The 27,092-nt window shown below is 45.0% G+C and overlaps 1 protein-coding gene across 6 annotated transcripts in view; it reads left to right on the forward strand.

The window, feature by feature from the left end:
- The window catches only part of LOC110504371 (glutamate receptor 3), a 228,838-nt gene that overhangs the window by 105,587 nt on the left and 96,159 nt on the right, over positions 1-27,092 (forward strand). For all 6 annotated transcript variants that reach the window (XR_005041266.1, XM_036970542.1, XM_036970543.1 and 3 more), the window contains exon 4: positions 3,297-3,484. Coding sequence is in view for 5 of the 6 variants with exons in the window: in XM_036970542.1 (XP_036826437.1) it covers positions 3,297-3,484 (188 nt within the window). In the remaining variant the exon portion in view is untranslated. The remainder of the gene's footprint in view (positions 1-3,296; positions 3,485-27,092) is intronic.

The following is a 27,092-nucleotide window of genomic DNA, read 5'->3' on the forward strand; positions in this document are numbered from 1 at the left end:
AACAGTCTTTTTTTTTTGGTTGCAATAATATTAAATCATCATTTGTCACCATTATGTCTGATAGGTAGATGTTGCTGTTGTAGTGAGTTCTGTACGGTATGGCTTGAGTCCCTATTTGTAGAGTTCAATGGGTAGATAATGGAAAAAACAGCTTAGTACACCGACATTTATGAGAACAATTACCTTGTTTCTGGCTTAATGAAATACCAGCGCTACGATTTATTTTCATTACCCCGCTCATGTTCTCTCTCTCTCTTTCCATACATCGTAAATGTATTGTTCTTATTTCAGCTCGTAGAAAACGTACAATCTCTCGCTGCGAGAACTAGCTCTGTTAAATGAAAATATTTCACATGTGAATGAATCATGAATCATTCAAACGACTTCTTCTTCTTTCTAATGTACTGGTAACCCTATTCCCCACACAGTGCACTGCTTTTGACAAGAGTCCGATGGGCCTATAACATGGAGATCATCAGCCCTCCTCTAGTTAATAACATGGAGATCATCAGCCCTCCTCTAGTTAATAACATGGAGATCATCAGCCCTCCTCTAGTTAATAACATGGAGATCATCAGCCCTCCTCTAGTTAATAACATGGAGATCATCAGCCCTCCTCTAGTTAATAACATGGAGATCATCAGCCCTCCTCTAGTTAATAACATGGAGATCATCAGCCCTCCTCTAGTTAATAACATGGAGATCATCAGCCCTCCTCTAGTTAATAACATGGAGATCATCAGCCCTCCTCTAGTTAATAACCTGGAGATCATCAGCCCTCCTCTAGTTAATAACATGGAGATCATCAGCCCTCCTCTAGTTAATAACATGGAGATCATCAGCCCTCCTCTAGTTAATAACCTGGAGATCATCAGCCCTCCTCTAGTTAATAACATGGAGATCATCAGCCCTCCTCTAGTTAATAACATGGAGATCATCAGCCCTCCTCTAGTTAATAACATGGAGATCATCAGCCCTCCTCTAGTTAATAACATGGAGATCATCAGCCCTCCTCTAGTTAATAACCTGGAGATCATCAGCCCTCCTCTAGTTAATAACATGGAGATCATCAGCCCTCCTCTAGTTAATAACCTGGAGATCATCAGCCCTCCTCTAGTTAATAACATGGAGATCATCAGCCCTCCTCTAGTTAATAACATGGAGATCATCAGCCCTCCTCTAGTTAATAACATGGAGATCATCAGCCCTCCTCTAGTTAATAACCTGGAGATCATCAGCCCTCCTCTAGTTAATAACATGGAGATCATCAGCCCTCCTCTAGTTAATAACATGGAGATCATCAGCCCTCCTCTAGTTAATAACATGGAGATCATCAGCCCTCCTCTAGTTAATAACATGGAGATCATTAGCCCTCCTCTAGTTAATAACATGGATATCATCAGCCCTCCTCTAGTTAATAACATGGAGATCATCAGCCCTCCTCTAGTTAATAACATGGAGATCATCAGCTCTCCTCTAGTTAATTACATGGAAATCATCAGCCCTCCTCTAGTTAATAACATGGAGATCATCAGCTCTCCTCTAGTTAATAACATGGAGATCATCAGCCCTCCTCTAGTTAATAACATGGAGATCATCAGCCCTCCTCTAGTTAATAACCTGGAGATCATCAGCCCTCCTCTAGTTAATAACATGGAGATCATCAGCCCTCCTCTAGTTAATCACATGGAGATCATCAGCCCTCCTCTAGTTAATAACATGGAGAGCATCAGCCCTCCTCTAGTTAATAACATGGAGATCATCAGCCCTCCTCTAGTTAATAACATGGAGATCATCAGCCCTCCTCTAGTTAATAACCTGGAGATCATCAGCCCTCCTCTAGTTAATAACCTGGAGATCATCAGCCCTCCTCTAGTTAATTACATGGAAATCATCAGCCCTCCTCTAGTTAATAACATGGAGATCATCAGCCCTCCTCTAGTTAATAACATGGAGATCATCAGCCCTCCTCTAGTTAATAACATGGAGATCATCAGCCCTCCTCTAGTTAATAACATGGAGATCATCAGCCCTCCTCTAGTTAATAACCTGGAGATCATCAGCCCTCCTCTAGTTAATAACCTGGAGATCATCAGCCCTCCTCTAGTTAATAACATGGAGATCATCAGCCCTCCTCTAGTTAATAACATGGAGATCATCAGCCCTCCTCTAGTTAATAACATGGAGATCATCAGCCCTCCTCTAGTTAATAACATGGAGATCATCAGCCCTCCTCTAGTTAATCACATGGAGATCATCAGCCCTCCTCTAGTTAATAACATGGAGAGCATCAGCCCTCCTCTAGTTAATAACATGGAGATCATCAGCCCTCCTCTAGTTAATAACATGGAGATCATCAGCCCTCCTCTAGTTAATAACCTGGAGATCATCAGCCCTCCTTTAGTTAATAACCTGGAGATCATCAGCCCTCCTCTAGTTAATTACATGGAAATCATCAGCCCTCCTCTAGTTAATAACATGGAGATCATCAGCCCTCCTCTAGTTAATAACATGGAGATCATCAGCCCTCCTCTAGTTAATAACATGGAGATCATCAGCCCTCCTCTAGTTAATAACCTGGAGATCATCAGCCCTCCTTTAGTTAATAACCTGGAGATCATCAGCCCTCCTCTAGTTAATTACATGGAAATCATCAGCCCTCCTCTAGTTAATAACATGGAGATCATCAGCCCTCCTCTAGTTAATAACATGGAGATCATCAGCCCTCCTCTAGTTAATAACCTGGAGATCATCAGCCCTCCTCTAGTTAATAACCTGGAGATCATCAGCCCTCCTCTAGTTAATAACATGGAGATCATCAGCCCTCCTCTAGTTAATAACCTGGAGATCATCAGCCCTCCTCTAGTTAATTACATGGAAATCATCAGCCCTCCTCTAGTTAATAACATGGAGATCATCAGCCCTCCTCTAGTTAATAACATGGAGATCACCAGCCCTCCTTTAGTTAATAACCTGGAGATCATCAGCCCTCCTCTAGTTAATTACATGGAAATCATCAGCCCTCCTCTAGTTAATAACATGGAGATCATCAGCCCTCCTCTAGTTAATAACATGGAGATAAGACATCTTGCTCTGGTCTCCTCCACACCCACCCCTCGTCTTCATGTGATATTGTCTTGTCAGTGCAGAAGGACATCTACTGTTCTTTCCGATTGTAATGAGGAAACATGACCTAATGCCACATTAAACACGTTATACATTAAGCACCTTCCTTAGTTGATTGCACTTATGGTAAACAGCTCTGTTTTTCTGTTTCGCTCTCTCTCTCTCTCTAGGTTTCTCTATCCTTCAGGCCATCATGGAGTCAGCGGTGACCAACAATTGGCAGGTGACGGCTCGGTCTGTGGGGAGCATCACGGACGCAGCAGAGTTGAAACGGATCATCGAGGAGATGGACAGGAGGCAGGAGAAACGCTACATCATCGACTGTGAGGTGGACAGGATCAACACTATCCTAGGACAGGTAAGGACTTTATGGAATATTTATTGACTCAAGACATTTCAGCTTTAAATTGTTCATACGTTTTCGAAAATGTTCTACAAACAAAATTCCACTATGGGATATGTTACGTTTATATGTATGTACAGTGCCTGCAAAAGTATTCATCCCCCTTGGCGTTTTTTCCTATTTTGTTGCATTACAACCAGTAATTTAAATGTATTTTTATTTGGATTTCATGTAATGGACCTACACAAGAGTCAACATTTCTGAAGTCAATTAAAAGATAAAATAAAAAACGGAAAAGTGCATATTCATTCACCCCCTTTGCTATGAAGCCCCTAAATAAGATCTGGTGCAACCAATTACCTTCAGAAGTCACATAATTAGTGAAATGAAGTCCACCTGTGTGCAATCTAAGTGTCACATGATCTGTCACATGATCTCAGTATATATACACCTGTTCTGAAAGTCCTCAGAGTCTGCAACACCACTAAGCAAGGGGCACCATCAAGCAAGCGGCACCATGAAGACCAAACAGGTCAGGGACAAAGTTGTGGAGAAGTACAGATCAAGGTTGGGTTATAAAATAATATCAGAAACTTTGAACATCCCACAGAGCAACATTAAATCCATTATTAAGAAATGGAAAGAATACCGCACCACAACAAACCTGCCAAGAGAGGGCCGCCCAACAAAACTCACGGAGCAGGCAAGGAGGGCATTAATCAGAGACTCAACAAAGATACCATAGATAACCCTGAAGGAGCTGCAAAGCTCCACAGCAGAGATTGGAGTATCTGTCCATAGGACCAATTTAAGCTGTACACTCCACAGAGCTGGGCTTTGTGGAAGAGTGGTCTGATAAAAGCCATTGCTTAAAAAAGAAAATAAGCAAACACGTTTGGTGTTTGCCAAAAGGCATGTGGGAGGCTCCCCAAATATATGGAAGAAGGTACTCTGGTCAGATGAGAGTAAAATTGAGCTTTTAGTCCATCAAGGAAAACGCTATGTCTGGCGCAAACCCAACACCTCTCATCACCCCGAGAACATAATTTTTTCATCGGCAGGGACTTGGAAACTGGTCAGAATTGAAGGAATGATGGATGAAGCTAAATACAGGGAAATTCTTGAGGGAAACCTGTTTCAGTCTTCCAGAGATTTGAGACTGGGATGGAGGTTCCCCTTCCAGCAGGACAATGACCCTAAGCATACTACTAAAGCAACACTCAAGTGGTTTAAGGGGAAACATTTAAATGTCTTGGAATGGCCAAGTCCAATTGTGTATCTGTGGTATGACTTAAACATTGCTGTACACCAGCGGGAACCATCCAACTTGAAGGAGCTGGAGCAGTTTTGCGTTGAAGAATGGGCAAAAATCCCAGATATGCCAAGAGACTTGCAGCTGTAATTGCTGCAAAAGGTGGCTCTACAAAGTATTGACTTTTGGGGGGGGGGGGGGGGGTGAATAGTTATGCATGCTCTAGTTTTCATTTTTCCTGTCTTATTTCTTGTTTGTTTCACAACAAAAATAATTTGCATCTTCAAAGTGGTGGTGTAAAGTGGTGTGTAAATAAACTGACACAAACCCCCCAAAGATCTATTTTAATTCCAGGATGTAAGGCAACAAAATAGGAAAAATCCCAAGTGGGGTGAATACTTTCGCAAGCCACTGTATATGTTACTATTCATGGCATGGAAGGCGAAGGGCCTGGTTTCTGAGAACTTCCACAAGGCTGTGAATTATATCTGTGGTGTTGATGTTTAGGCCGAGGTCAAAAGCTGGAGTCCAACTATGGTAAATTCCATTGATTGGACATGGTTTGGAAAGGCACACACCTGTCTATATATGACCGGACGAAAATTCCGAAAATTGCTTTTGAATGTTTAAGTACCTACTTGAGAGCTCTCTTTGTCTACACCATTCAGCATTGTTCACACCCTCTCATTAAGCCATCTCCACCCATCTCTTTAAGGATTCACACGTGAGGTCATGTGCTAAACAGTGAGTAGTGTAGTAAAGATTATGACTGAAAGTGGTAGTCGCACGCAATACGGAAAAATTCCAGGTAAACAAAGTGTCCAGATAAAAACATTTCCTAAATATTAGATGATGCTTACCCAGACACACTTGTCTAGACTGATGGGTGCTAACCCAGACACACTTGTCTAGACTGATGGGTGCTAACCCAGACACACTTGTCTAGACTGATGGGTGCTTACCCAGACACACTTGTCTAGACTGATAGGTGCTTACCCAGACACACTTGTCTAGACTGATGGGTGCTAACCCAGACACACTTGTCTAAACTGATGGGTGCTTACCCAGACGCACTTGTCTAGACTGATGGGTCTCTACAGAAGGTGTAAACGATACAGACAAACGGTTACTTGCATAATAGCAAGATCAGAAATAGACAGTGTCAATAAAATGTAATAATATACAGTATGTAAAAGATCAATAACAATATCAGTGATAGAAGAGGTAGTTATCTGCATACGATCAGGGGTAAAGTGGCTGAGCTGCAGGATTTTAAAAAACTGTATCAGCAACGTGTGTTAGGAGAGAGTCATTTGAATAGAGGCACTGCAGATAGTGCTGATCCGTCCAAACCATGCATGAATAAGGGAATCTATATTTGAAAAGCCTGTTTCTGTTCTGCCCTTGACTTTGGTGCAGGGCATGTGATGTCCATAGCCTCTTCATCGCAAAACTCCCTGATCTTCTCAAAAATATATGTTTGTCAAGCTGTGTCCAGTCCAGGTGGTGCTTTTACAGGCAGAGCATCTATGGATGGAAGGATGTCAGCGTTGTGCAGCAGCTGAGAACTGGTCCCGACTGAGTCCGAACACTCCTTGTCGACAACAACACCAGACTCCAGAGCATTGAAGCTGTAAAACAGGAAATAAACAAAAATATTAAGACATTACAACCTCATACAATGCAATCACCTCATACAATGCAATAAAAATGATATTCACCTAAAGTGCTGGTACTGCTTGATCTGTGGCAGCGGCCTGAAGTACGGAGTCAGGTGTTGTTGCCAGCCATAGCTTTCCACCAGCACAGTACTATCCTCCAGTCCAACCAGCTGTGGGATGTTGATCTCTGTCACAGTGCTGTCATTCACAACACCAGCAATCTCAGACAAAGTGTTCACTCTGGTCTTTCTGAAGCTCTGCTTGAAGAGGCTATATAACTAGCAATGCGAAATGGCATTCTGAGATAACATTACTACAATCAGATCATAAATGGAATGTTAGCTAGTGAGCCAGCTATCTAGCATCAGCTAGCTAGCTAACAGTCAGCTTTAACTTGGGGTCTTTTGTTTATACATGTGTATACATTAGCTAGCTAGCTAAACAATGAAGCATAATCCCAGTCCATAGAGTACTGGCAATATAAACCGAGTGTCATAGCTAGCTAAGGTTAACCAAATAGGTTCCATGTTAGGTAGTTAGCTAGCTAACATTAGGCTATATTATTACACACAGATCGTAAACATAATGTTAGCTAGCGAGCTAACAGTAAGCTTTAACTTGCAATGAAAACAACTTTCTGACCAAATTAGAAATGTATAATAACTGAAACTGTAGCTAGACTCTTACCCGTTTACATGGATGAATGCTTCACGGCAGACTGCCACCCCTTTCAATAAGACGTCCTGTGTCGTTTCCGTTCTTGTGTCAAGTCAGTCTGTTTCACACTGACCGCGTACAATGCCATAAAAATCCTTTTAAGCTTTAGCCCCCACCCAAACTCTGACCATTTCACTCGCGCTAGCAAAGCTGGTTTGGCTGTTTTCATGTTATCCAGAGTGGTGACTGTAACTGTGCTCCTGGCAACAATTGAATTACGCTTTTCTTTACAGATGTTTACTGACACCGGCCATATTCAACCGGTGTTGAGCGTTGGTAAATTCATCTGTTATTCTGCGCTCTGTCACACTCAGATGAGCGAAGTTCTATTGAAATCGATACATAGTCAAGTCTTCTGTTAAGTTTCAATATGAGATTCTTTAAAAAAAAGCCACTTTAGACAGGATTACCTACTGACCAGCTCAAATAGACAGAATTGTGCTGTATGGCAGACCAATCCAAACTCATCTCTCGGCATGTCCAGCCCACTCATTATCTCAGCCAATCATGGCTAGCGGGAAGGTTGCTGTGTTTTTCTTGTGGCTTAACCAACTAGGCTCGTAATTTAAAAAGATAACAATATTTACAGATGATATACAAGTTTGTTGTTAAGGCACATGAAAGTTCACATGTTCGAGATGGCATCTCTGCTTCAAAAAAACTATTTTGATTTAAAAAAAGTTTACTTTCAAACGGCTGTCCTGTGAGGTAGTGGTGACCTGTGACATATGTCTAGTTTCCTGAAACAGGTCACATAAAAGGTCCCACAGTTGACAGTTCATATCGGAGCAAAAACCAAGCAAGGAGGTTGAAGGAATTGTCCATTGAACGCCTGAGACATGATTGTGTTGAGGCACAGGAAATGTTGGAGTCTGCTGTTGATTATACTGCAGAGGAATATTCCGTGATTGCGTTTGACGCAGATTCCATGGTAAACGTTGTGCTGTCACTTCCCAGAAGTGATTAGATTCTATGGATTCTTCAATCACATTGAGCTGATTTCTGACCTGCTGTTCACTCTCTTTCCGTATTGTATTTCTCTATTGTTTTAGTGATTCACCATAGTGAAAGCGTAACCTAAGGTATTCTGGGTCTCTGTTTTTGGTTGCATAGGTTTCTCAATTACTTTCTTAGGTTTTTGCATTCTTCATCAAACCATTTCTCATTGTTGTTAGTTGTCTTAGGTTGTCTGCTGGAAATTAAATTTGATGTTAGCTGATAGGTACCTTCACTTCACTACTTTAGGGAAATATTTTTTTCAGGTAGATGTCTAGGAGAGATTGAATTTGTTGTTGGCCAATGTCTTTTTGTTAGGTTTCTACACTATCCTATTTCCATCTATAGCATTTCCTAATAGCATGCAGTTTGCTTGGCTTCAATGCCTCATGGTTGAGTATTGCTCTGTTCAAGTAGATTGATAAAGTAGTCTACAGTGCTTCTGCCAAGAGCTGAGCTATAGTTGTACCTACCATAGGAGTCCCCTAGAAGCATATTATTGACTATGTACATACCCAGCGTGCGACAGAGCAGCAGGAGTTGTGACCCGTTTTTGTTGGTTGTGTTGTCGTAGTTGTGTCTAGGGGGAATGAAGGGTATCAACTCCAGGTAGGTGTTTATCCCCCTGTGCGTTGAGGGTGTCAGTTTCTTGTCCAGTTCTGGCATTTAGATCATCACAGACTAGTACATGTCCCTGAGCCTGGAAATGGTTATTCTCCCCCTCTAGGATGGAGAAGCTGTCTTCATTAAAGAATGGGGATTCTAGTTGGGGGATTTAGGTAGCACACAGCAGGGCATTTGTCTCTGTCGAGATCATTACCTTATTTATTTCTAACCAGATGCTCCTGATTTGATTAATTTAATGGACTGGGTCTGCTCTATATCAAATGTAAAAGAGGGGTTGGGGTGGCACACTTTTTGGATTACCTGTTCAGGAGTCTTATGGCTTGGAGGTAAAAACTGTTGAGAAGCCTTTTTGTGCTGGACTTGGCACTCTGGTACCGCTCGCCATACGGTAGTAGAGAGAACAGTATATGACTGGGGTGTCTGGGGTCTTTGACAATTCTTAGGGCCTTTTTCTGACACCGCCTGGTGTAGATGTTCTGCATGGCAGGAAGCTTAGCCCTAGTGATGTACTGGGCCATACGCACTACCCTCTGTAGTGCCTTGCGGTCAGAGGCCAAGCAATTGCCATACCAGGCGGTGATGCAACCAGTGAGGATGCTCTCGAAGTTGCAGCTGTAGAACCTTTTGAGGATCTCAGGATCCATCTTTTTAGTCTCCTGAGGGGGAATAGGCTTTGTCGTGCCCTCTTCAAGTCTGTCTTGGTGTGTTTGGACCATTCTAGTTTGTTGTTGATGTGGACACCAAGGAACTTGAAGCTCTCAACCTGCTCCACTACAGCCCCGTCAATGAGAATGGGGGCATGCTCGGCCCTCCTTTTCCTGTAGTCCACAATCATCTCCTTAGTCTTGGTTACGTTAAAGCATAGGTTGTTATTCCGGCACCACACTGCCAGGTCTCTGACCTCCTCGCTAAAGGCTGTTGTTCGTGATCAGGCGTACCACTGTTGTGTCATCTGCAAACTTAATCATCGTGTTGGAGTCGTGCCTGGCCATGCAGTCGTGGGTGAACAGGGAGTGTAGGAGGGGACTGAGCATGCACCCCGGGGGGGCTCCAGCGTTGAGGATCAGCGTGGCAGATGTGTTGCTACCTACCCTCAACACCTGGTGGCAGCCCGTCCGGAAATTCAGGATCCAGTTGCAGAGGGAGGTGTTTAGTCCCAGGATCCTTAGCTTAGTGATGGGCTTTGAGGGTACTCTGGTCTAGAATGCTGAGCTGTAGGCAATCTCACATATTTTTTTCCTTTTGTCCAGGTGGGAAAGGCTATTGTGGAGTGCAATAGAAAGATTGCATCATCTGTGGAACTGTTTGGGCGGTATGAAAATTGGAGTGGGTCTAGGGTTTCTGGGACAATGGTGTTGATGTGAGCCATTACCACCCTTTCAAAGCACTTCATGGCTACGGACGTGAGTGCTACGGGTCTGTAGTCATTTATGCAGGTTGCCTTTGTGTTCTTGGGTACAGGGACCATAGTGGTCTGCTTGAAACATGTTGGTATTACAGACTCAATCAGAGACATGTTGAAAATGTCAGTGAAGACATCTGCCAGTTGGTCAGCATATGCCCGGAGCACACGTCCTGGTAATCCATCTGGCCCCGCAGCCTTGTGAATATTGACCTGTTTAAAGGTCTTACTCACATCGGCTGTGGAGAGCGTGATCACACAGTCGTCTGGAACAGCTGATGCTCTCATTTATGCTTCAGTGTTGCTTGCCTTGAAGCGAGCATAGAAGTGATTTAGCTCGTCTGGTAGGCTCGTGTCACTGGGCAGCTCGCAGCTGTGCTTCCCTTTGTAGTCTGTAACAGTTTGCAAGCCCTGCCACATAGGACGAGCGTCGAAGCCGGTGTAGTATGATTCAATCTTAGTCCTGTATTGACACTTTGCCTGTTTGATGGTTTGTCGCAGGGCATAGCAGGATTTCTTATAAGCTTCCGGGTTAGAGTCCCGCACCTTGAAAGCGGCAGCTTTACGCTTTAGCTCAGTGCGGATGTTGCCTGTAATCCATGGCTTCTGGTTGGGGTATGTACGTACGGTCACTGTGGGGACAACGTCATCGATACACTTATTGATGAAGCCAGTGACTGATGTGGTGTACTCCTCAATGCCATCGGAAGAATCCTGGAACATGTTCCAGTCTGTGCTAGCAAAACAGTCCTGTAGTTTAGCATCTGCTTCATCTGACCACTTTTTTTATAGACAGTGTCACTGGTGCATCATGCTTTAATTTTTTGCTTGTAAGCAGGAATCAGGAGGATAGAGTTGTGGTTGGATTTACCAAATGGTGGGGGAGGGAGAGATTTGTATGCGTCTGTGTGTGGAGTACAGGTGATCTAGAATGTTTTTCTCCTCTGGTTGCACATTTAACATGTTGATAGAAATTTGGTAGAACTGATTTAAGTTTCCCTGTATTAAAGTCTCTGGCCACTAGGAGCGCTGCTTCTGGGTGAGTGGGTTCCTGTTTGCTTATTTCCTTATACAGCTGACTGAGTGCGGTCTTAGTGCCAGCATCTGTCTATGGTGGTAAATAAACAGCCACGAAAGTATAGCTGAAAACTCTCTAGGCAGGTAGTGTGGCCTGCAATTTATCACAATATACTCTACTTCAGGCGAGCAAAATCTAGAGACTTCCTTAGATTTTGTGCACCAGCTGTTGTTTACAAATATGCACAGACCACCCCCCCTCTTCTTACCGTAGTGTGCTGTTCTATCTTGCCGGTGCAGCGTATATCCCACTAGCTGAATATCCATGTCATCATTCAGCCACGATTCCGCGAAACATAGGATATTACAGTTTTTGATGTCCCGTTAGGATATTCGTGATCAGCTTTTCCACTCGCCGTCGGCGGATCCTATCGAGGCATCCCGCTTATTGTCCTGCGCCTCTTCCTCTTGCAAATAGCGGGGATGTTGGCCTTGAGGGTGTTTGGAGAATGTCCTGTGTGTCCTCCTTGTTGTAGAAAAAATATTTGTCTAATCCGAGGTGAGTGATCGCTGTCCTCATATCCAGAAGCTCTTTGTCTAATCCGAGGTGAGTGATCGCTGTCCTCATATCCAGAAGCTCTTTTTTGCTGTAAGATACGGTTGCAGAAATATTATGTACAAAATAACACATAATAGAACAATTGGTTAAGCGCCCGTAAAACTGCTGCCAATTCTTCCCGGAGACATTTTTAAGTTAGCTAGTTAAGAACAAACAAATTCTTATTTATAATGATGGCGTACCCCGGTGAAACCTGGACAAGCCTATGGGACTCCCAGTCACGGCCGGTTGTGATACAGCCTGGATTCGAACCAGGGTGTCTGTAGTGACACCTCAAACACTATGATGCAGTGTCTTAGAACCATGCACCACTGGACTACCAGCTCTCTGTAACCCAGAGGACAAACCAGTGGGTCCATCTCCTCTATATCGTGGTTCTTCTAGAATAACAATTTCTGTATTTCAAAGTCTGCATTCCTGCTCTTCAGGCCAAACGTAGATGACCTCAGGCCTTGGATATTCCAGGATGAGAGTTTTTTTATTCATTTATTTATTTAACCTTTATTTAACCAGATAGGCAAGTTGAGAACAAGTTCTCATTTACAATTGCGACCTGGCCAAGATAAAGCAAAGCAGTTTGACACATAGAACAACACAGAGTTACACATGGAGTAAAACAAACATACAGTCAATAATACAGCAGAAAACTATGTTATATACGATGTGAGCAAATGAGGTGAGATAAGGGAGGTAAAGGCAACAAAAAAAAAGCCATGGTGGCAAAGTAAATACAATATAGCAAGTAAAACACTGGAATGTTTGAAAAGCAGTGGAAGAATGTGCAAAGTAGAGATATAAATAATGGGGTGCAAAGGAGCAAAAATAAATAAATACAGTAGGGGGAGAGGTAGTTGTCCATAAAGTGGCCAACGTTGTTAGTCGTGTGGTTTGGGGTTTGGGCTCAGACCAGCATGTCCCCCCTGCCTACCTCCTCTCTGGGCTTAATGCCTCTACACTGCATCATACCCCTCTCATTGTATTCCACTCGTTGAAATAATTTCATTTAGCTATGTTATATTGGTTTCTCCGTGCTTTACAATATCCCATCAATGAGTATTAGTTTCTGTCTAATTTGATACCCGGAGTAATAGATTAATTCTGAATTGCTTTTAGTATACATTTATTGTGTCTAATTTTATTATCTTCGTGCCGCTAAATGTCCTTACTCGATAATTGTACAAAAATATGTATATATTTAACCTCTATTCATTTAGTTCAGGATAAGCATCAGCTTTTAAAAGCATCAGTAGTACTCAGACATTTTAATGGCTGCATCTTTAATGGTGTTCTCAGATTTACTACCTATAATAGTACTAATCTCTATGTGTTCTAAGCACTTTGATGTGAATTCACTCAATGTCTCTATGCTGGTATTTAATGAGGGTTTTCTCTCTGGTGTAATCCTCCCCCCCCCCCCAACACCCCTCAGTATTTTCCCTTGTTAATTTACTGTAGCGTTTAAGAAGAGAGGAGGCACTCAACATAGTCCTTCACCTCTCTCCAGGGTAGCATTTTAAGAAGAGAGGAGGCACTCAACATAGTCCTTCACCTCCCTCCAGGGTAGCATTTTAAGAAGAGAGGAGGCACTCGACATAGTCCTTCACCTCCCTCCAGGGTAGCAGTAGGCACACTCACAAACATGCACAATAAAACTCAAAAACACGCACACGCACACAGTTCCGTCGCCTCATCATGGGGTGTCTAAGCTTCAGCTGATTGGACTAATTTTGCCAAAGCCTGATGACTCTGAAGCAGCTGGACTTCGCTCTGTCTAGACCCCTATTTTAGTGTGTCCCATTATTAGTCCCATTGGGCTCTGCTGTAGGGCTGAGGTTCATTGGGCTCTGCTGTGGGACCTGGGTTTAATGGGCTCAAGGCCATCAGAACGGACTAAAAGACATATGTGGTGTGTTGGTGCTTGGCGGGAACAAAAGTTTGCACACACTCTGACCCAGAGTTGTCTCTTCGTTTTGCTATTGGCCTGCTGTTGTCCTGCTGTTGTCATGTCTATCTGCTCTGCAACAGCGTCTCAATGGGTTTGTTTTGTTACTGCTGTGAAGAGTGCCGATAGGACACATAATAAAGGTCTGTATATTCTGTGATGATCAGTGCAGACAAATCAACTCTGTAGTTTGCCGTCAATACGCTGCACTGCACTGCAGATAAATTAATCCAATGGTGAGGCTTCCCTCACAACTTAATGGATATGGTACAACTACTCTCTCTGGAAGTGTTCCAAATGGCACCCTATTGTTCCAGAGCCCTATGAGGCCCTGGTCAAAAGTAGTGCACTATATAGTATAATAGGGTGCCAATAGGAACACATCCTCTGACTCATCCCAATGACTGTGATTCATACTGAAGAACAATCCACTGTTGTGATGATGTCATAGATAATGTATGTAGCATTGCACCAACTGTTGAGGGACAGATAACAGAAGGCATATCATTAATCCACTGAGGACAGTTAACAGAAGGTACAGTGCCTTGCAAAAGTATTCATCCCCCTTGGCATTTTTTCCTATTTTGTAGCATTACAACATGTAATTTAAATGGATTTTTATTTGTATTTCATGTAATAGACCCACACAAAATAGTTCAAATTGGGGAAGTGAAACGGAAAAAATGACTTGTTAAAAAAAAAATCTAAAATAATAAAAACTGTGATGCCAGCATATTCATTCACCCCCTTTGCTATGAAGCCCCTAAATAAGATCTGGTGCAACCAATTACCTTCAGAAGTCACATAATTCATGAAGTAAAGTCCACCTGTGTGCAATCTGTGTCACATGATCTGTCACATGATATCAGTATCAGTATAGTACCTGTTCTGAAAGGCACCCTAATTCTGCAACACTACTAAGCAAGGGGCACCACCAAGCAAGTGGCACCATGAAGACCAAAGAGCTCTCCAAGCAGGTCAGGGACAAAGTTGTGGAGAAGTACAGATCAAGGTTGGGTTATAAAAATGATCCAAAACTTTGAACATCCCACAGAGCAACATTAAATCCATTAGGAAAAAAAATAAAGAATTCTGGCACCACAACGAACCTGCCAAGAGAGGGCCGCCCACCAAAACTCACAGACCAGGCAAGGAGGGCATTAATCAGAGAGGCAACAAAGAGACCAAAGATAAGCTGAAAAGCTCCACAGCGGAGATTGGAGTATCTGTCCATATGACCACTTTAAGCCGTACACTCCACAGAGCTGGGCTTTATGGAAGATTGGCCGGAAAAAAGCCATTTGCTTTCCTTTTGCTGTTCACCAAAAGTCATGTCGGAGATTCCCCAAGCATGTGGAAGAAGGTACTCTTGTCAGATGAGATTAAATTGAGCATTTTGGCCATCCATGAAAATGTTATATCTGGCGCAAACCCAACACCTCTCATCACCCCGAGAACACCATCCCCACAGTGAAGCATGGTGGTGGCAGCATGATGCTGTGGGGATGTTTTTCGTTGGAAGGGAAACTGGTCAGAATTTAAGGAATGATAGATGGCGGTAAATTAAGAGGAAATTTGTGAGGGAAACCTCTTTCAGTCTTCCAGAGATTTGAAACTGGGATGGAGGTTCACCTTCCAGCAGGACAATGACCCTAAGCATACTGCTAAAGCAACACTCGAGTGGTTTAAGGGGAAACATTTTGTCACGAACCTCGCCGAGGATGGTGCCTCTTCCTGTTCGGGCGGTGCTCGGCGGTCGTCGTCGCCGGCCTATTAGCTGCCATCGATTCCCTTTCCGTTTGTTTTGGGTTATTGGTTAATTGGGTACACCTGTTTTGTATTAGGGTTTGTTTGTAGGGTATTTAGGGGCACTAGGCCCGCTGGGTATTTGTGCGGGCTTGTTTTTGTTACTGTGTTTTGATGGTGTGATTTATTCTTGTATTTATTCTCCGGACTGTTTAGTCCTGTTGATGTTTTGGACTGGCAACTTATTTACGCCCTGTGTGTTGGCGTGACTGTTTTTGTTGCGCTGGGGAATAAATCTGAAGAAACTACTGAACCCTGCTCTCTGCGCCTGATTCCACCCACCACACCTAGTAGATCGTAACAGAAGCCCGCACCTTTGAAATGGAGTCAGCAGGAGCAGCGAACACTCCTCTCCCCACTATGGAGGAGCGCGTTCATCACCACACAGCTGTCCTCCATCGGATTGGTACCGCGATGGACCAGATGATGGAGAGGATGGAACGATGGGAGAGGAGTGGTCTCCCGACGTCTACCCCAGCTCCCCCACTGCCGACACCACCTACTCCACCTACGTCGTCCTCTGGGTCCGGCGCACTACGTCTCTCCCCCCCGAGGGAGTACGATGGAACGGCTGCTGGGTGCCAGGGATTTTTGCTCCAGCTGGAGCTCTACCTGGCTACCGTGCGTCCGGCTCCCTCGGGTGAGGAGAGTGTGAGCCTCCTCGTCTCCTGTTTAACGGGCAGGGCCCTGGACTGGGCTTACGCAGTCTGGAACTGTCCAGACTCGGCTCGGGACAACTACCTGGAGTTCACCCGCCATTTCCGAGCAGTGTTCGATCATCCACCAGAGGGTAAAGCGGCGGGTTCCACCTCAGACAGGAGACGAGGAGCGCGCAGGACTTCACGTTGGAGTTTAGGACCCTAGCTGCTGGTGCTGGGTGGAATGACAGGGCCCTGATGGACCATTACCGGTGTAGTCTCCGGGAGGACGTCCGCCTTGAGCTGGCTTGCAGGGACACAACACTCTCCCTGGATGAACTAATAGACATGTCTATTCGATTGGACAACCTGCTAGCTGCCCGCGGGCGTTCAGAAGGGGTCCTGTTAATTCCACCTTCCAGCTCTCCCACTCCCACTCCGATGGAGTTGGGAGGAGCTGCATCTAGGGGGATCAGAGGGGGCTCCTCCTGCTCCTATTGTGGACGGAGAGGACACACTTCGGACCGGTGTTGGAGGACTCCCTCTGGGAGTCGAGATGGTCGGCAGAACGCTCCTCGGACACCCCAGGTGGGTAAGCACCAAACTCACCCAGAGCTCCCTGTTGGTCACATGTTTTTGTTAATTTTTTTCCCTGCATTCTTCCCCTCTCTTCAGCATAAGGCGCTAGTCGATTCAGGCGCAGCTGTGAGTTTTATGGATCGTGGACTCGCCCGTAAATTGGGTATTCCGTTAGTGCAGATAGACCCACCTGTCCCCGTGCACTCCTTAGATAGCCGACCACTAGGGTCAGGGCTGGTCAGGGAGGCCACGATTCCGCTGGACATGGTAACGCAGGGGAATCATAGGGAGAGGATCAGTTTCTACCTTATTGATTCACCTGGGTTTCCGGTGGTGTTGGGGGTTCCCTGGCTGGCTATTCACAATCCCCTTATTTCCTGGAAACAGGGGGCTCTTAAGGGGTGGTCAGACGAGTGTTCAGAGAGGTGTATAGGAGTTTCCATTGGTGCCACGACAGTGGAGAGTCCAGACCAGGTTTCCACCGTGCGCATTCCCCCAGAATATGCCGATTTGGCTATCGCTTTTAGTAAGAGGAAGGCGACCAAATTACCACCCCATCGACGGTGGGATTGCGTGATAAACCTCCTGGAGAACGCTGCACTTCCCCGGAGTCATGTGTACCCACTGTCACAGGAGGAGACGCTGGCTATGGAAACATATGTCACGGAAGCTCTGAGACAGGGGTACATTCGGCCCTCCATGTCACCCGTCTCCTCAAGTTTTTTTTTTGTGAGGAAAAAGGAGGGAGGTCTGCGTCCGTGCATTGATTATCGAGGTCTCAATTCGATCACAGTGGGTTTTAGTTATCCGCTACCTCTCATCGCTACGGCGGTGGAATCATTCCACGGAGCGCGTTTCTTCACAAAACTGGACCTCAGGAGCGCGTATAATCTGGTGCGTATTCGGGGAGGAGACGAGTGGAAAACAGCATTTAGTACCACATCAGGCCACTATGAGTACCTCGTCATGCCGTATGGGTTGAAAAATGCTCCAGCCGTCTTTCAATCCTTTGTAGATGAGATTCTCAGGGACTTGCACGGGCAGGGTGTGGTAGTCTATATTGATGACATCTTGATTTATTCTGCCACACGCACCGCGCATGTTTCCCTGGTGCGCAAGGTTCTTGGGCGACTGCTGGAGCATGACCTATACGTCAAGGCTGAGAGATGTGTGTTCTCCAAACCAGCCGTTTCTTTCTTGGTTTATCGCATTTCCAGCTCGGGGATGATGATGGAGTGTGACCGCGTTAACGCCGTGCGTAATTGGCCGACTCCGACCACGGTAAAGGAGGTGCAGCGGTTTTTAGGGTTTGCCAATTACTACCGGAGGTTTATCCGGGGTTTTGGCCAAGTAGTGGCGCCCATTACCTCACTGCTGAAGGGAGGGCCGGTGCATTTGCGGTGGTCAGCAGAGGCTGATGGAGCCTTCAACCAGTTGAAGGCACTGTTCACTGGGGCTCCCGTGTTGGCGCATCCGGACCCTTCGTTAGCATTCATAGTGGAGGTGGATGCGTCCGAGGCTGGGGTTGGAGCCGTGCTGTCTCAGCGCTCGGGTACGCCACCGAAGCTCCGTCCCTGCGCTTTCTTTTCTAAGAAGCTGGGTCCGGCAGAGCGGAACTATGATGTGGGGGACCGGGAGTTACTAGCTATGGTAAAGGCCCTGAAGGTGTGGAGACACTGGCTAGAGGGGGCTAAACACCCTTTTCTCATCTGGACTGATCACCGTAATCTGGAGTATATTCGAGCAGCGAGGAGACTGAATCCGCGCCAGGCTAGGTGGGCCATGTTCTTTACACGTTTTAGATTTACGATCTCTTACAGACCAGGTTCCCTCAACACTAAGGCCGACGCGCTGTCCAGTCTCTATGACACCGAGGACCGGTCTATCGAACCCACTCCCATCCTTCCAGCTTCTCGGCTGGTGGCCCCAGTGGTATGTGAGGTGGACGCGGACATCGAGCGGGCGTTGAGGGTTGAACCTGCGCCTGCACAGTGTAGAAGTTACGTACCGCTTGGTGTCCGTGATAAGTTGATTCGGTGGGCTCACACACTACCGTCTGCGGGTCATCCGGGGATCGATAGGACAGTGCGGGGTCTTAGAGGGAAATACTGGTGGCCCACCTTAGCTAGGGATGTGAGGCTCTATGTCTCTTCCTGTTCGGTATGCGCCCAGAGTAAGGCTCCTAGGCACCTTCCTAGAGGGAAGTTACAGCCCCTCCCGGTTCCACAACGGCCATGGTCCCATCTCTCGGTAGATTTCCTTACTGATCTTCCCCCATCTCAGGGGAACACTACCGTTCTGGTCGTTGTGGATCGGTTCTTTAAGTCCTGCCGTCTCCTCCCATTGCCTGGTCTCCCTACGGCCCTACAGACTGCAGAGGCTCTTTTTACCCACGTCTTCCGGCACTATGGGGTCCCAGAGGATATCGTCTCCGATCGGGGTCCCCAGTTCACATCTCGGGTTTGGAAGGCGTTTATGGAGCGTCTGGGGATCTCGGTCAGCCTTACCTCTGGTTATCACCCCGAAAGTAATGGGCAGGTGGAGAGAGTAAACCAGGAAGTGGGCAGGTTTCTGAGGTCGTATTGCCAGGACCGGCCAGGAGAATGGGCGAGGTACGTCCCGTGGGCAGAGTTAGCCCAGAATTCTCTTCGGCATTCGTCCACGAATATGTCGCCATTCGAATGTGTACTGGGCTACCAGCCGGTCCTGGCTCCGTGGCATCAGAGTCAGACAGAGGCTCCTGCGGTGGAAGAGTGGGTACAGCGCTCTAGAGAGACCTGGCGGGCAGTCCAGGATTCTCTCAGGCAGGCCAGTGAACGGCAGAAGAGAGACGCTGAACGCCACCGCAGTGAGGCCCCGGTGTTCGCACCAGGGGACAGGGTCTGGCTCTCGACCCGAAACCTGCCCCTCCGCCTGCCCTGCCGGAAGCTGGGGCCGCAGTGTGTGGGGCCATTTAAAGTCCTGAGGAGGATAAACGAGGTGTGTTATAGATTGCAACTTCCCTCTTATTATCGTATTAACCCCTCGTTTCATGTGTCTCTCCTCAGGCCGGTGGTAGCTGGTCCCCTACAAGACGGTGAGGTACCGGAGGTCCCTCCACCCCCTCTGGACATCGAGGGGTCCCCGGCGTACACAGTACGAGCTATTCTGGACTCGAGACGCCGGGTGAGGGGCCTGCAGTACCTCGTGGACTGGGAGGGGTACGGTCTGGAGGAGAGGTGCTGGGTACCGGGGAGGGACATTTTAGATCCTTCCCTCTTGAGGGATTTCCATCGCCTCCACCCGGATCGCCCTGCGCCTCGTCCTCCGGGTCGTCCTCGAGGCCGGGATCGGCGCGCTGTGGGAGCCGCGCGTCAGGGGGGGGGGGGGGTACTGTCACGAACCTCGCCGAGGATGGTGCCTCTTCCTGTTCGGGTGGTGCTCGGTGGTCGTCGTCGCCGGCCTATTAGCTGCCATCGATTCCCTTTCCGTTTGTTTTGGGTTATTGGTTAATTGGGTACACCTGTTTTGTATTAGGGTTTGTTTGTAGGGTATTTAGGGACACTAGGCCCGCTGGGTATTTGTGCGGGCTTGTTTTTGTTACTGTGTTTTGATGGTGTGATTTATTCTTGTATTTATTCTCCGGACTGTTTAGTCCTGTTGTTGTTTTGGACTGGCAACTTATTTACGCCCTGTGTGTTGGCGTGACTGTTTTTGTTGCGCTGGGGAATAAATCTGAAGAAACTACTGAACCCTGCTCTCTGCGCCTGATTCCACCCACCACACCTAGTAGATCGTAACACATTTAAATGTCTTGGAATGGACTAGTCAAAGCCTGACCTCATTCCAATTGAGAATCTGTGGTATGACTTAAAGATTGCTGTACACCAACGGAACCCATCCAACTTGAAGGAGCTGGAGTGGTTTTGCCTTGAAGAATGGGCAAAAATCCCAGTGATTAGAGGTGCCAAGCTTATAGAAACATACCCGAGAGACTTGCAGCTGTAATTGCTGCAAAAGGTGGCTCTACAAAGTATTGATTTTGGGGGGTGAATATTTATGCCCACTGTTTTATGTTTTATTTATTGTTTGTTTCACAATAAAACATATTTTGCATCTTCAAAGTGGTGGTAGGCATGTTGTATAAATCAAATGATACAAACCCCCCAAAATCAATTTTAATTCCAGTTCGCAAGGCAACAAAATAGAACAAATGCCCAGGGGGGTGAATACTTTCGCAAGCCACTGTATTTAAGTTAATATAATGTATTTGAATCATCATCCACTGATGAGGTCAGTTAACAGAAGGTTTTTAACCCTTGTTTTGTCCTAACCCTCCTGCTGTGTTCCGGTCGAATTGGACCGATTTACAAGTTCTCTCTCTGAAAATGTAGTTCATTTAATCTGATTGTCATAAGGATCCATGACTTTGTCCACACAGGGCATCTGAACACACAAAATACATGTTGATGATTTTCATTACATGTTGGGTGTTTTTGTCCGCTTCTGTCCACCTGTGGTGTTCTGGTCAAAATGACCGGTCATTAGAAATGAGTGGGTGAGACTACAATTAGTGTTTAAAATTGAGTTCAGGCACATGCCCATTCATCAGATGGACACACTTCCTCTCCCAGACCCCCACATGCATGTGTGTTTGAGCACACACACACACACACACACACACACACCCTACTCCCCTTCTTAGCTTCCATGGCAACCTCCACGGGTGTCACACCCTGACCTTGGAGAGCCATTTTATTTCTCTATTTGGTTAGGTCAGGGTGTGATTTGGGTGGGCATCCTATGTTGTCTATTTCTTTGTTTTTGGCAAAGTGAGGTTCCCAATCAGAGGCAGCTGTCTATCGTTGACTCTGATTGGGAATCATACTTAGGCAGCCTTTTTCCCCACCTAGGTTATGGGTAGTTATTTATATTCTGTGTGTGTTTGTGTGTGCCACGGTCGGTTTCTGTTTACCTGGTTTAACATGCACCTGCACCTTGGCTCATCTATGACAGGGAATTTGAAGATAGCGAACGTGACAACGGGAATCTTCCCCAATAGAATCTTTTCCCCACGGGAACCACACCTGTTGGCATTCTCACAAACAATCGCAACATTGTTTTAATAATATATAGAACTTTTCTCTCAGCTCTGGTATATAAAGCTCTTTTTTGGGCCTTTATTCTGTGGCAGCACAATGACCAAACGATATACTGTATGTGAGGCTCTTGATTATATCTTTGATCATGACACTGGTGAGGGGGAGAGAGAGTCTGTGTTAAACTTTGACACAAAGTAGTCTGGGATAAATAGCACAATATGTTTCATCTGAGTATTTGTTATAGTCAAAATAATCCATACATTATGCATTTTTTTACTAATTAACGAGTTGTATGAGCTCAGGTCAATAAGGCCTACAGGCCATAAATATCAAATAGAAGTTCAAAACTTGTAATGTTCACAAGATCTAAAGTTGATTAAAAAAATCTAACACAAGATTAGGTGATAATATATGTATTGTTATGGATTTGTAATCAGCTATAATGGGACGTTCAATTTGGACCGGAACACAGAAATACTAGGGTTAGGGTTAAGGGTCAAACATGAACCGCCACTATGTTTAACAGCAGAGAAAACCCCCTAAATTATATTTTTTCAACTTGAAATTTGATGACTTTTTCTAGTGGCCCCAAATGTAGAAAAAGTGAATCATCTCCTTTGTTCATATCTCCATGAAAGCTATCCACCACCAGGAGATAACGATTGTCTTCGGGTCATCTGTAAAATCATGTACACACCACACAAACCACAAAGACACACACACACACACACACACAATGAGAAATGGAGATTATGTGTGCTACTGATTTGAACTCAGCCAGCAGCTCCTGAAGAGGAAGATCACCATGGTTGGCACAGTTAGAAAGAACAAGCCTGAGCTCCCCCCTACACTCCTCGCAACAGGTGGGAGAGAGATGCCTTCTCATCAAAGCTTGCCTTCACCCCCACCACCACTCTAGTTTCTTACATCCCAAAGAAGAACAAGAATGTGGTCCTCCTGAGCACACTGCACAAAACGGCTGAGATCAGTGACCGTGAGGACAGGAAGCCAGCCATCATCCTGGACTACAACCACAACAAAGGAGGTGTGGACAACCTGGACAAGGTGATTGGAACTTACAGCTGCAGGAGGATGACTGCCCGCTGGCCCCTGGTCATCTTCCATAACATCATTGACAAGATCAATGCTACCTTGATGTCTGATAAGCAGAACAAGAGGAGGGTGTTCCTGGAGCAACTGGGAAAGGGTCTTGTAACCCCACACATTCAAAGAAGGGAGCTCCTCCCCCGCACAGCAGCCTATGCAGCGCTTGTGAAAGCTGTTCAGGGGGCTGAATCTTGTCCTGATCCACCTGAGGCTGCAGCTGGGGCAGACAAGAGGAGGAGATGCCAATTCTGCCCCCCAAAGAAGGACTGTAAAACAAATACTATTTGCTGCACCTGTGATAAATACATCTGCAAAGTCCCTGCACACACACTTGCATACTGTCCTACATGTGCTAATTAGAGTTGATTTGATTTATGTTCTTCACGTTTTTGTTTTGTATCTGTTATCTTATTTTATTCTTATTGTTGTTGTTTATACCCCTTGTGGGTGTTGGCAATGGTTAAAAAATGTGAGAAGACTAGTATTTTGAAGATGACTTCTACATTGTACAGTATAGAAGAATACATCATTATGTTGCCTAAAAAGTTCAAGACTGTTATTGTTTCCCTTCAATAAAATGCATTCAAAACTACTTTCTGCACATTTCTGCTACTTTCTTAGACTATACGAGTGCTATCTCTTGCTAAAAATGTATGTTTACACCTATGCAGTACCTTTAGCAATAATAATAACAATAATATTATAATATATTATAATATACCTCTGCTTTATCTTCTTCAGGATATGGTGGGTCCCCTGCGGGATGGTTGAGCTAACATAGGCTAATGCGATTAGCATGAGGTTGTAAATAACAAGAACATTTCCCAGGACATAGACATATCTGATATTGTCAGAAAGCTTAAACTCTTGTTAATCTAGCTGCACTGACCACTTTACAGTAGCTATTACAGTGAAAGAATACCATGCTATTGTTTGAGGAGAGTGCACAGTTTTGAACGTGAAACGTTATTAGTAAAGAAAACAATTATGACAGGTGTGTTGCAATAACAACGAGTGGTGTCCACTGAATAAATGCAGTCCTTCTGCACTGTGAAGAGGGGAAACCCCAGACATTCACCAAGTTTGTGATGAATAACAGGTTGTTTCTTCATGCAAAATAGATCTGTGTTTTGAGTATGGGAATGCGTGGCTGTGTTCTGAGTCTGTGAATGCGTGGTTGTGTTCTGAGTCTGGGAATGCGTGGCTGTGTTTTGAGTCTGGGAATGCGTGGCTGTGTTTTGAGTCTGGGAATGCGTGGCTGTGTTTTGAGTCTGGGAATGTGTGGCTGTGTTTTGAGTCTGGGAATGCGTGGCTGTGTTCTGAGTCTGTGAATGCGTGGCTGTGTTCTGAGTCTGGGAATGCTTGGCTGTGTTCTGAGTCTGGGAATGCGTGGCTGTGTTTTGAGTCTGGGAATGCGTGGCTGTGTTCTGAGTCTGTGAATGCGTGGCTGTGTTTTGAGTCTGCGAATGCGTGGCTGTGTTCTGAGTCTGTGAATGCGTGGCTGTGTTCTGAGTCTGTGAATGCGTGGCTGTGTTCTGAGTCTGTGAATGCGTGGGTTTGTTCTGCCTCTTATTCTCTCCATTCAGGCGTAACTCTCGCCCCTCCTGGGCTTTTTTCATCTCTGCTGGAGTCAGCTTAAAGGCAGAAAACACTCTTGCATGCACACACACACACACACACACACACACACACACACACACACACACAGAGACACACCTGCCTGTCTCCAGCGATCACAGAGTGGGAGGCCTGTATGAATGGAGTCTGGGACAGGCCCAGGGCTCACAAGCTGTTCAAAGACACGCAGTCAGCTAGCTAGGCAGAGACCGCCATATGTGCAAAGAAGAGATGGAGGAAAGTAGGGGGCAGAGAGGGAGGGAGGAAGAACTGAGGAGTTTTTGGGGATTGATAGAAACACATGCTGCTGCTTGTTGAGGGCTGGGAGGGCAGCCATGTTGGAGCTAAAATGGCCTTCTGTAGCCCTGTACCTGCTAAGCTGCAGAGGGGTGGTGTGGAAACTGTGTAGGATTCACCCTTTCATGTGTCTAGAGATTCAGATTCTGCATTGTGTTTTTGTTTATGGGGTAGGTTTTTGTTTGTTCTGAGCTTGAAAACACTGCTGTATGCCAAATGCATATATGAGAAAGAGAGAGAGATATCTATGGCAACAGAAGGTAGACATTTGGCTGATGTCATTGATGACATCAATGGTGTCACTGATCCAACTGTAGCTCATTGTCGCTAATACTTGGAAAGAAGCAAAAAGGTTGAAAGAGTGACAGAAATAGCACAGCGAATTCGGCACTTTTGAAGTTAAAACCCTGAAGATGTGGTGTTTTGAAAGCCCTGGCAACTATCATGTAAAGGCTTTAAAAGATCCATTGACTCTTTGTGACTTCAGAATTAAAGGGGATTACTGTGTTATCGGGATAGAAGATATGACCTATGACCTTACGTAGCCTACTTTACTGTGAGGCTCATGAAGGAGTTTTCTCTTGCTCTGATTAGTCTACTCTGGCTGGGTTTCCTGTAGCGTAACTTTGACATGGCTCTTTGTCGCGAAAAACATACATACATACGATACATACGATACAATACGATACATATAATACATACGATACATATGAGACATATGATACAATACGATACATACAATACATACGATACATATGATACATATGATACAATACATACGATACATACAATACATACGATACAATACATACAATACATATGATACATACGATACATATGATACAATATAATACATACAATACATATGATACAATACATACAATACATATGATACATACGATACATATGATACATACAATACATATGATACAATACATACAATACATATGATACATACGATACATATGATATATACAATACATATGATACATACAATACATATGATACAATACATATGATACATACGATACATATGATACATACAGTGCCTTGCAAAAGTATTTGGCCCCCTTGAACTTTGCGACCTTTTGCCACATTTCAGGCTTCAAACATAAATATATAAAACTGTATTTTTTGTGAAGAATCAACAACAAGTGGGACACAATCATGAAGTGGAACGACATTTATTGGATATTTCAAAAGTTTTTAACAAATCAAAAACTGAAAAATTGGGCGTGCAAAATTATTCAGCCCCTTTACTTTCAGTGCAGCAAACTCTCTCCAGAAGTTCAGTGAGGATCTCTGAATGATCCAATGTTGACCTAAATGACTAATGATGATAAATGCAATCCACATGTGTGTAATCAAGTCTCCGTATAAATGCACCTGCACTGTGAGTGTCTCAGAGGTCCGTTAAAAGCGCAGAGAGCATCATGAAGAACAAGGAACACACCAGGCAGGTCCGAGATACTGATGTGAAGAAGTTTAAAGCCGGATTTGGATACAAAAAGATTTCCCAAGCTTTAAACATCCCAAGGAGCACTGTGCAAGCGATAATATTGAAATGGAAGGAGTATCAGACCACTGCAAATCTACCAAGACCTGGCCGTCCCTCTAAACTTTCAGCTCATACAAGGAGAAGACTGATCAGAGATGCAGCCAAGAGGCCCATGATCACTCTGGATGAACTGCAGAGATCTACAGCTGAGGTGGGAGACTCTGTCCATAGGACAACAATCAGTCGTATATTGCACAAATCTGGCCTTTATGGAAGAGTGGCAAGAAGAAAGCCATTTCTTAAAGATATCCATAAAAAGTGTTGTTTAAAGTTTGCCACAAGCCACCTGGGAGACACACCAAACATGTGGAAGAAGGTGCTCTGGTCAGATGAAACCAAAATTGAACTTTTTGGCAACAATGCAAAACGTTATGTTTGGCGTAAAAGCAACACAGCTCTTCACCCTGAACACACCATCCCCACTGTCAAACATGGTGGTGGCAGCATCATGGTTTGGGCCTGCTTTTCTTCAGCAGGGACAGGGAAGATGGTTAAAATTGATGGGAAGATGGATGGAGCCAAATACAGGACCATTCTGGAAGAAAACCTGATGGAGTCTGCAAAAGACCTGAGACTGGGATGGAGATTTGTCTTCCAACAAGACAATGATCCAAAACATAAAGCAAAATCTACAATGGAATGGTTCAAAAATAAACATATCCAGGTGTTAGAATGGCCAAGTCAAAGTCCAGACCTGAATCCAATCG

This window comes from Oncorhynchus mykiss, chromosome 31 (genome assembly GCF_013265735.2).
Source record: "Oncorhynchus mykiss isolate Arlee chromosome 31, USDA_OmykA_1.1, whole genome shotgun sequence".
In the NCBI taxonomy this organism is placed as follows: Eukaryota; Metazoa; Chordata; class Actinopteri; order Salmoniformes; family Salmonidae; genus Oncorhynchus; species Oncorhynchus mykiss.